Source organism: Vicia villosa, linkage group LG3 (genome assembly GCF_029867415.1).
Source record: "Vicia villosa cultivar HV-30 ecotype Madison, WI linkage group LG3, Vvil1.0, whole genome shotgun sequence".
Classification (NCBI taxonomy): Eukaryota; Viridiplantae; Streptophyta; class Magnoliopsida; order Fabales; family Fabaceae; genus Vicia; species Vicia villosa.
Window position 1 is genome coordinate 140838753 of NC_081182.1, and position 11127 is coordinate 140849879.

The 11127-nt window shown below is 31.2% G+C and overlaps 1 protein-coding gene across 2 annotated transcripts; it reads left to right on the top strand.

The window, feature by feature from the left end:
* The first annotated feature begins 321 nt into the window (after nucleotides 1–321).
* LOC131662467 (agamous-like MADS-box protein MADS1) lies at nucleotides 322–10573 on the top strand. Of its 2 annotated transcripts, XM_058932249.1 has the most exons (9): nucleotides 323–639; nucleotides 799–1034; nucleotides 3918–3999; nucleotides 4102–4163; nucleotides 4249–4348; nucleotides 4469–4510; nucleotides 9951–9992; nucleotides 10090–10259; nucleotides 10357–10573. In XM_058932249.1, exons 1-9 carry the CDS (start codon nucleotides 637–639, stop codon nucleotides 10358–10360), a joined length of 741 nt encoding a protein of 246 aa, XP_058788232.1. In that variant the 5' UTR covers nucleotides 323–636; the 3' UTR covers nucleotides 10361–10573. The 2 variants fall into 2 exon arrangements, with proteins under 2 accessions (XP_058788233.1, XP_058788232.1); XM_058932250.1 differs by lacking the exon at nucleotides 10357–10573 and having other exon boundaries at nucleotides 322–639; nucleotides 10090–10263.
* The last annotated feature ends 554 nt before the right edge of the window (nucleotides 10574–11127 follow it).

Consider the following 11127-nt stretch of genomic DNA (forward strand, 5'->3'; position numbering starts at 1 on the left):
TCAAAGTTTTAAATATCAATCACAGTCGTATAAAAACTTTCGCGATTTCGGTCTGTATAAATATTGTGATACTGATTGCGGTCGTCACGGTATAAATTAATCACAATTTTTTTTAATTATAAAAACGGTAAATAATGGTATCAATATCGAAACCTTGTGATATTTGTTTTGTCGTGACCGTTTTTGCGGTAGTAAATTTATTTTAAACCTTGTTCACATTATCAAAGTCACTTTCATAAAGACCCTTTTAAATATCATCTCTCTTTCCTTTTTTCCATACATAAAAAAAAATATAAAAAAGTTAAAATGAATGGTTAATGGAGATTGAAAGGTGAATATCAAGTCACCTTCTCTTTTTCTCTCTCTCTTTTTTTTCTTCTTTAAATCTCCTACACGAGAAGTTAAATTTTAAGTGTGTGAGTTGTGGAATTGTTGGAAGGTCTATTTTCAATTCATAAATACCTCTCTTCTAGGCCAACCCTTTTCCATATTTTGCAACCATTTTGCCATACTTGAAGCTTCACACCAAACCTCTACAAATAGCTACCTAGTGCAAATTCTTAAGGTATAACCAACCAACACTTGTTTCTTTCAAATCTAACCCTAAATTTTCCTTTTTGTTGTTCCTCTCTTTTCATGGTGAGTATAGTATAGCATGCCAAAAAAAATTCTAGATCACACTTCTTCTTTTCTCTATTCCTTCTTGATCTTCTTGAATTTGTTTTTTTTATTATAGATATTTGATGATTGAATTAATTGAGAAGATTAGGGATGAATTAATTAACTTCAATTTTGTAGCTATCAAACATGGAGATACCAAGTGAAGGTGGAGAAGGATCTTCCCAAAAGAAATTGGGAAGAGGAAAGATCGAAATCAAGAGGATCGAGAACACTACGAATAGACAAGTCACCTTCTGCAAACGCCGCAACGGATTGCTTAAGAAAGCTTATGAATTATCCGTTCTTTGTGATGCTGAAGTTGCTCTCGTTGTCTTCTCGACTCGCGGCCGCTTGTACGAGTATGCTAACAACAGGTTTGAGTCTAAACAATTTCAAATCTCCAAAACAAAGTTTTTCATTTCTTTTTCTCTTTAATTAGTTGTTTTTTTTTTTATAAATAAAAAATCAGTTTTGGTTTGTTTCTATTTGATTTTTTGTATACTTCATGATGCTTAGTCCTTTTATTCTTTCTTGAAAATATTATTTTGTTGGAACTTTGAAAAGTTTGCAGATCTGAGGTAAGAGATGGAAGAATATGTAGAAAATATAGAAGAACAAGAGCAACAGCTTTAATTAGGGTTAGAAAGATTTCTAGGTCAGAGAAATCTTAGCTTGTTGGTGTAAATTTTCCCATGCTATGAACCTTTTTCCAATCCTTTTTCTTTCTCTCTCTCTTTCCCTTCACATGTCATCAACCATGAAACTTACAAAAATCTGCCAGATAAAGCTGTCATGCACTCATTGACTCTCTTCACATCCATCATTACTTTGATTCATCCAATTACAACTTAGGGTTTGAAATTTTTCACTTCTCACCTCCTAATCCCTTTCATATTCTAGAGTCCAAAGTTATTTATAAACAAAATAATAAGTTTTTGTAAAATAATATATTGATTTTTCATTCTAGATAATGATAATATAAAAGAAAAATTTTCACTTCTCACCTCCTAATCCCTTTCATATTTTAGAGTCAAAAATTATTTTATAAACTAATTAGTAAGTTTTTTTAAAAATAAAATATCGACTTTTCTATCTAGATGATGATAATATAAAACAATTTTATAAACGAAAGATAGTTCGGCGGTTGATTTAAGAGATATTAAAAGAGTTTTTAACAGAGTCGTCCTAAGTTCGAGATCAGAAACTAACATAACCATTAATTATAAATATTTTTCAGATATAAAAATGTTAAAATGAAAACTATATATTAGGGTTTCAAGGGTTTATAGATTTCTAAGATTTAAAATTAAAACAATGTTTTATAAAAATTTGTGACTAATTATATGAAGCTATATTTTGATTCATAAAAGTCTAAATTATGTTCCCCACCCTCATAAATTTTGTACTTGACAATATGGTCAAGGAAGCATGTTGCAGTTAGGGTTTCCTCACCCGCATGGGTATTATAAATGTCCATGACTCATTGTTTTCCACAACAAATTTTTGGTAGAAAGGGTTTTGAAAATATTGTGCAATTAATTTGCTACTTTTCTTATTTTAATAAATGTCTTGAATTGATTCACTTAATGTATAAGTTAGTGAATGTATAAGTTTAACAGTTTGGTATTCCTAAAGTTTAATTGATAAGTACATATTATTGATACTTGTCCTTTGATGGTTTTTCATCTTTGTATAATATATTAATTTGCTATTAAAGAAGTACATATTATTGAATTATTTAATGTCATTTTATTTTTAATATATTACTACTTTAAAATAAATTAACTTTTTAAACTAATTTTGTTGATAGTATATATACTCATCAAACTTTAGGGTATGAAAAATAAAATTTTTAAGCATGATTGAAAAAAAAAAAAAACTCAATTCATTCTTGTAGAAAATGTGTAATTAAAATAAATAAATATATACTATTATGTTTTTTACACAATATTATTGAATAAACTAAAATATTTTTTTTTTTATTAATTAAAAATCCATGTATGTATTTTTATAAAATAAAATTTTAAAATACAATAAATTGCTCACGTGAGATGTAATTTCATAGTATTTCACTAAGGACAACAAGACATAATGATATTTATTCTTCTGAGGGGTCATCCATTTTCATTCATCATTTTTTATAAAAATTTCTCAAGCTAATTTTCTATAAATTTAATAAAAAAAAATACTAGATATTATTCTTACTTGATCGTTCGATTTTTACCCTCTGAATCCAAAAGTAAGACCAAGCTATCAGATTCTAATAATAGCTAAAAGAAAAGCATTCATCTCTTTCTCATCTTTTTTCATTTCTTTCATGTTTATGGAAATAAAGCTTCAACACTTGACGTGAATTCTCTACCTACTCTCAATTATGTATTTTGGAAATTTTCATTAGTAAAGAAAGTTTTCATTTACATTATAAACGTCCTTATATGAATCAACTCTTTGGAAAAGTTCTACTTTTACATTCTTTAGATTTCAAAAGAATGAAACTTAGGTTGAGTTTGAACTAGTTTGTGTTGTGTAAGAAATTTTTTGGTGATTAAAATAGTGAAAAGAAATTAATAATGAAAAAGAGTACGATCCAATGAGAAATTGTGAAGTTCATGACATTCATTTCTTAGTTTAATTTTCAGTGTTGTATACTGACACACCATCTATAGTTCTTTGGAAGAAAAACTAAAATCATGTATGGAAATCTTTAAAGGGTTTTGTGGTAATCGATGTGTTATACTAATTAAGAAAAAAAGGGTTCTCATTGGTGTTGTTATCACACTATATTGAATAGGGAACTTGCATTTTTTTTCTTCAGAATATATATATATATATATATATATATATATATATATATATATATATATATATATATATATATATATATATATATATATATATATATAGTTGAGAGTTAATGGTATTAATTGTTGGATCTTGAGCTAGTTAAGCAGGGACAACTAGGAACTAACAATTTAGGGTTAATCATTTTTTAAGATAAATTCTAAGGATTTTTTTAATGGAAAATAATTAAATGATTATTTTTAATGGGAATATTTATATATATTCTAAGTTTTAATTTTTTTTAACTAAAATGTTCTAATTTTTAAAGAAAATTTTAATGAAAGGTTAATAAAATGTTAACTAATATTTTTTGGTTCTTAAATCATTTGTTTGTTATTTTTTTATTATTTCTTTTAAGAGATTATAGTTTATTGTGAGTAATATTCACTTCTACAATGTGTTGTATTATTTTGCAGTGTTAGAGCAACAATTGAAAGGTACAAAAAAGCATGTGCTGCTTCTACTAATGCAGAATCTGTATCTGAAGCTAATACCCAGGTAACTAAATTTACTTACATAATATTTCAATTATAAATTTTTAATTAGCACAAAATTATTAAAATATATAGTACTCAAATATATATATTTTTCCAATATTAGTTTTACCAGCAAGAATCATCAAAATTGAGAAGACAGATTCGAGATATTCAGAATCTAAATAGGTCAGTTTATTTATTTTTTATTTATGTATTTTTATTTTTAAAAAAATTCATTGAATTATTTATGAATGAGTAATTTTTTGTGAAGACACATCCTTGGTGAAGCTCTTGGATCATTGAGTCTGAAGGAACTAAAGAATCTTGAGGGTAGATTGGAGAAAGGTTTAAGCAGAGTTAGATCTAGAAAGGTAATTATAATTAATATATATTTACAATTCAAAATAAAAATAATAATATATTACATTCCATTTTCCTGCTTGGTATATGTTTATTGCTTTTGAACTAATGTACTAATATTTTTTTTCCAGCATGAGACGTTGTTTGCTGATGTGGAGTTCATGCAAAAGCGGGTAATAATACTCTCTCTATTTTTATGTTCTTTAACTATAAAATATTTATATATAAGGGAGTACAAAGGTGTACTTCAATCATAAGAAGCTGGTTGTTTTTAAAATAAGTATGTAGATGATAATAGTAACATTTCATACAAAAATTAGTAGTGAACACAAGAGTTGGATTGGTTTAAATTTGATTTTGAATAAAAAATATCAAAACCAGTAAAAATGTTAAGTCATTTTAATTAAATTGAATAATTGAATCTTATGATCAAATAATCAAATTATTTAAAAAACATACAAATGATACAACACCTAATGATCAACGGTGTGTGTTTTGTTTTTTGGAGAACGAGAATTTACCGCATCTTTTAGGGGGTTGCACTGTTGTCGCTAAAATATGGTGTAAAGTGTTTAAGTGGATTGGTCCGTTAGATGGTTTATCATTGGAGGAGTTTGTGGGATTTTTTGGGTTTTCTCATAAGGTGAAGATTAAAGCTAAGAGGACTACGGTAGCGGTCATTTGGCTTGCTACGATATGGTGCATTTGGATTAGGCGAAACGCGATATTTTTAGAAATGAGGCGTATAGCTTCACCAAGTATATGGCGGGATTTTCACATATGGAATATCCTTCCTCTCAATTGTTTTGAGAAGTAGGAGTTTTCCGCTTTGTTGTTGTCGGTTGGAGTATCCATCATACTCCTTATTAATATCAGTTGCTTATTTAAAAGAAAAAACAAAAATTACTTTTTTATGCAAAAAGAAGTTTATTAAAGAATGCTAGACAATAAATCCAAAGTCAAGACTCCAAAAATGCAATTGAAATTTTTTCTGTCTATATAACAATCCTTATTCGAATATAAGCCTATATGTCTAGTGAAAAGCTTGCACAAGGTGTTTTCTAAACTCTTGGCGTCTAGGTTAAGAAATATTTTGAGGCAGTTGGTATTGGACAATCAATCCGCCTTCATTTCCGGTAGAAACATTTTGGACGGCGTCCTCATGGTTAACGAGGTGTTGGATATGGCGCGTAAAGAAAAGAGAAGTTGTATGGTTTTGAAAGTTAATTTTAAAAAAGCCTACGATTCCGTTAGTTGGAACTTCTTGAGGTTCATACTAACGAAAATAGGGTTTGGAGAGAGGTGGTTAAGATGGATGGAAGGAAGTGTGTTCTCTAGTAGCATGTCTGTTACTGTTAATGGAAGTACTGCGAAGGATTCTATGGTCGAGCGGGGTCTTCGTCAAGGAGATCCTATTTCACCATTCTTGTTTTTTTTTTTTTTTGGTGATGGAGGTCCTAACAGCTCTTATGAGGAAAGCTAAGGAGATAGGAGAGTTTCGCGGGTTTAAGATAAACGAAGAGGAGGAAGTGAGCATGCATCAATTTGCGGATGATACTTTAATTGTGGTGGATTGGTGAAAGTGAAAATTTGTGGAGTATGAAAGCCACTCTTAAAGGCTTTGAAATGATGTCGGGCTTGAAGATAAATTTCCATAAGAGTAAGCTTTATGGCCTTAATGTGGGAATCGACTTTTAAATGTGGCCTCAGTCTTTCTATCTTGCAATGTTGATTCTTTACCCTTTAAGTTCTTTAGTGTCAAAGTTGGTGATAATCCAAGAAAAATTTCTATGTGGATAGATTTTCTTAACCTCTTGAGGAGTAGGTTGGCCGTTTGGAAAGGAAGACACCTATCTAGAGGGCCTTGTTACTTTGATCAATATGGTTTTAAACGCAATTTCAAATTACTCTTTATCTTTCTATAAAGTGCCTTCTCGCAAAATTCATTCAATTCAAAGCAACTTCCTTTGGGGTGGTTGTGAGAATAAAATGACTATTCATTGGGTGAGTTGTGACATTGTTTGCAACCCTCGAGTAAAGGGTGGTCTTGGTGTCAAAAATGTGGAGGTTATGAATTTGGCACTCTTGAATAAGTGGAAATGAAGGATTTTGCATGAGCATGATTCGGTTTAGAGTGGAATTTTAAGAACGCGTTATAGTGATCCGGTGACTAAGGTTCTTATTGGTGATAAAAGTGTGTTGAATAAGAGGGATTCCATTTGGTGGAGAGATCTCATTACCTTTGATAATTATGTTTTTCCGCCGTGTAACCGTTTTGCAAGAGTTGTTAATTGTAGTATTGGAAATGGTGAGGGAACCTCGTTTTGGAATTCAAGATGGTACGGTCTTCAACCTTTGAAAGAGGCCTACCAAAAGCTGTTTCTGCAGCCAGCAGACCCGTGCAGTTCAGTCACTGTAGGTGGTTCCTGGTCCGATCACGGCTGGGCTTAGAATTTTGCGGCTATTCTTGAGAATGTAGAAGCTGTGCAGCCTAGTTTACAGCTTGAGTTCGAGGATCTAATGCACAATTTGGTTTTAGAGGATAACATTGAGGATATCTACGAGTGGTCGAAGGGATCTAATGGAAATTTTACGGTAAAGTCTTGCTTTAAGCACTTTAATGTAAGTTCTTTCGTTTCTTCTATTTCTGCGGACGTGGTGAAAGCCATAAACTATTTATGGAAAATTAAAGTCCTTTCAGAATTACAAACTTTTGGTTGGAAAATCTTGCTCAATATGATTCCTACTAAGGATCAATTATTCAAGAGGGGTATTTTGTTGAATACAAATAATTTATGTTGCGTGTTTTGTTCGTTGGAGGTGGAATCTTTAGCACATCTTTGAGGTCTTTGCTCGATAACGGGTAGAATTTAAAGGAAGTTTTACAACTGGATCAAAAACTTTGATGAAATAAATTTGGGGGAATTTGATGGTTTTTTCTCCTCTTGCGAAAAGGTGAAAAGTTTATATAGAAGGACAACAACTGTGAACATTTGGTTGGCTATGGTGTGGAGTCTTTGGTTGATGCACAATGCCATCATCTTTAAGGGAGAGTCTTTCAACATCGATGTGTGTTTGTCGAAGATAGTCTTTAACGCGTGGAAATGGATGTGCTCCTTTTGTAAACTTTTATATTCAAGTAACTTTTATGTGTGGAATACCCTACCTCTCCTTTGTTTTAGAACGTATGGACCTTCCGTTCTATAACCGGGTGGATTATCCCTTATACTCCTTTTAATAGATTCATTACCTATTAAAAAAATACCACCTCTAATTTTTTTTTATTTGAGGCATTTTACAAAAGTTGATGTATTTAGTACATTTTTTTTATAATTAGATATTATTGTAAATGAATTTATATCATAAAAGGACGATAAACCGCGTCCTACTTATTTTTGGATGGCAAAGACAATATTTTTAAAATACATCAACTGAAGTGTCTTTTATGAAAGATCGGAGGCAGTAATATATAAATGAGTAATGTTATTTAGTACGAAAGAATTTGAAAAAAAAACATAAAAATGTACATGTGTCATTAATTTAATGAATAATTTTTAATTTATTATAAATTAAATTTTTTTTTTAATAAGGATCATGGGATGGTTATCATAAAAAATGGTTGAAATTTATTCTTACTTTTCTAATGTTCACTTTTTCTTACTATTAAGCATTTTTCTATATAAATAACATATTTTACTAAATAATGAGCGGCTTGATTAGTCACTCGTTGGCTATTACTTGGAGTTTCCTAGTAGTTTCCGGAAGGAAGATTGGAATGTGAATAATACCGTTTAGAATATTAAGCATTTGGTTTGGAAGTGGTCTTTTTGTGGAAATATTACACAACACAATTACTCTTTCTACAATTTTTGTAAGGAGCCTTTGTACTTTTTATCGTAGTAGCAATTGATTTTGTAATCTTTTCTTTTTGCCAGGTTTTGTCTCGTATACTTGTGTAATCGGGTTGGAGAACCCTTAATTCTCCCTTATATGAAATTCTTGCTTACAAAAAAAACAAAAACAAAATGTAAATTATGAAAATGAAACCTAGAATGAATGTTAATATGTTGAGGAGTGCTATGCTTACACCAATTTTCTTACACCTATACTTACACCCTACAAAATACTACAATACATGTGTTTAATTGTATTGAAAAAAATGAAAAAAAATAATTAAAACAAATAAAAAAAACAAAACCGTATTAAATACGGTGTAGTTGTCAAACTCTGGTGTACAAATATCATTCTTGTAATATGTTATTACAATCATCAACCATAACACCCATACATGAAAGTAGGGGTGGCAAAACGGGCCGCCCGCCCCGCCCGCCGCCCGCCCCGCCTTATGCCCGCCAAAAAACGAGCGGGGCGGGCATGCCCGCCAAGTAAAATGGGCATAAAATTCATGCCCGCCCCGCCAAGATGGCGGGCTGGCGGGCGGCGGGCTTACACGCCTATTTTTATTTATATTTTTTTAATAGATTAATAGGTTTTTTTTACCTTTTAATTAAACTTTTCACCTATTTTTTAAAACAATTTTTTATAAAAGCAACTTTTTAACAAATTTACTTAAAAAAATATTACATATATTTATAAATAAATGTATAAAATAAACCATCAAGAATTAAAATTACTAGAATTAACTAAAAAAAGTGTGAGTTTTGGAGGAGAGGCGGATTTTGGCGGGCGGCGGGCATTGGCGGGGCGGGTATGGCGGGCGGCGGGTTTTTGCGGGGCGAGCTTTGGCGAGCGACGGGCCTAAAATCCCAACCCAACCCGTCGTTTTTTGGCGGGTGGCGGGCCGGCCCGGCGGGCCACGGCCCGTTTTGCCATCCCTACATGAAAGACTACATGTCAAACGTGGAAGGGTTTACATAGTGAAACTTGATGAATAACACCTACTCTCAAATTGTTTGAGACAAGGATCATATATCTTGCACGGGAAGATAACGAGTGTGAGAGGTTGATTGCTTGGTTGATCTTTGGCATTTTCTTGTCCTTCTCCTTTCTATTTTAGCTCTCTTAATAGTGGTAGTGTTTATTTGGCACGAGACTAGTTGTATTTCTAGATTGTGGTTGTTTTTATTCCTCATGTTATATCTTTGTTGTCTTGTTAATGTATCTCTTCTTCACCTAAAATCTCACTTTCAACTATCGCCTATCATTTTCATCAACTCTAGCACCTTTGCCTCTTTATTTAAAAAAATTGAGTTTAATTTACTCAAAACGCTTTTTTTACAATGTCTTTCCTATTCAAACATTCTTCCAAACACAAGATTTATGTACTTTCCCTCATTTTTTCTATTGTGCACATTTCAAACCAATTTTGATTGTTTAAAGTTCCCTTACTTCTCCTAATATCTCTTAATCAGTTGATGTCTCACTCCTTCATACTTTAATCTTCCCATACTCTTCATCATACTTGTCCTAGAGGACTTTATATAACAGATTACCCCTCTCCTTGTCTAACTTTTTCAACACGTTAGATCTCAAATCAAAGGCCAAAATCCTTACTGCCTTTAACTGCATGAAACTGCTGCTGCAATACAATAGTTACATTTCTGTTAGTTTCATTCAAATACTTAAATTCCAAAATCTGTTAATAATATGCAGGAAATTGAGCTGCAAAACCATAACAACTATCTACGCGCTAAGGTCTTTCTCATTCTCTTTATATGTACTGTATTCATTCTTTATATTTGAATAAAACGAATGATGATTGCTGTTAGAAAATTTGTTGAACATGTTGCAGATAGCTGAACATGAAAGAGCTCAACAACAGCAACAAAACCTGATGCCAGAAACAATGTGTGAACAGTCTTTACCTTCACAGACCTATGACAGAAACTTCTTTCCCGTAAATCTTCTCGGATCAGACCAGCAGGAGTATTCGCGTCAAGACCAAACCGCTCTTCAGCTTGTGTAACCATTCATTCCTTCATATTCCTCTTCTACTAATTTTCTCGTACCGATATATACATGTTTGTTAATTACTTCGTTTTTCTACGTTTGAATGCAGGTGAAAAATGCTGGAAAAATGCGATGAAAAATCGTTTATTAATCTACTTGAAGAGTTGCATGTAATGTGTCTATATAGTAAAGAACCATTTATATACATGCATGCTTTTACTTAATTAACTAGAGTTGTTCAAACTGTGAACTAGAAAAGAACCAACAGTTGAAACCACATATAATAATAATGATGTTTATGGATCTTTTAATAATTAGTTTCTAAAGGTTTCTCTTTGTTTTTAGGCATGCTATCACAAATTTAGTGTATGTTTGGTTAAGCTATACTTGAAATTTTCAATAAAATCACAATGTATTTGTGGTTTTGTTTAATTTACTTTGATTCCAAACATGCCCTAAATGCGGTATAATTTCTCTTCAATTACTACTTGCACTATTTTAGTCTCATACTTTTATGTCTCCTTCTTTTGGTTGATTATTTGTTTTTCTTTTTAGCATAGGCTTCTCTTTCTTTTATCTTTTGACCTCCGGTCAAAAGTGATTGATTTGTTTGTTTTGTCTAGATGTGACTTGTGACCAATTTAAGACCTAAATCTCTGTCCAATATTCTCAGCCCACAGATATTTGAAACTTAAAAAAGTCCTAATCTTTCACTTAAATAAGCTCTCAAGACCAAAGTTTATCCAAAAGCCCTAACTTTTTCGTGAAATTTATTTTCATTACTTTTTGAGAAAATAATTTCTAAACAAAAACAAAATCTCATACAGCTCTTCATTTTAGACAAAAAAAAACTTTTTTAATATATTTGTTTTTCAAAAAA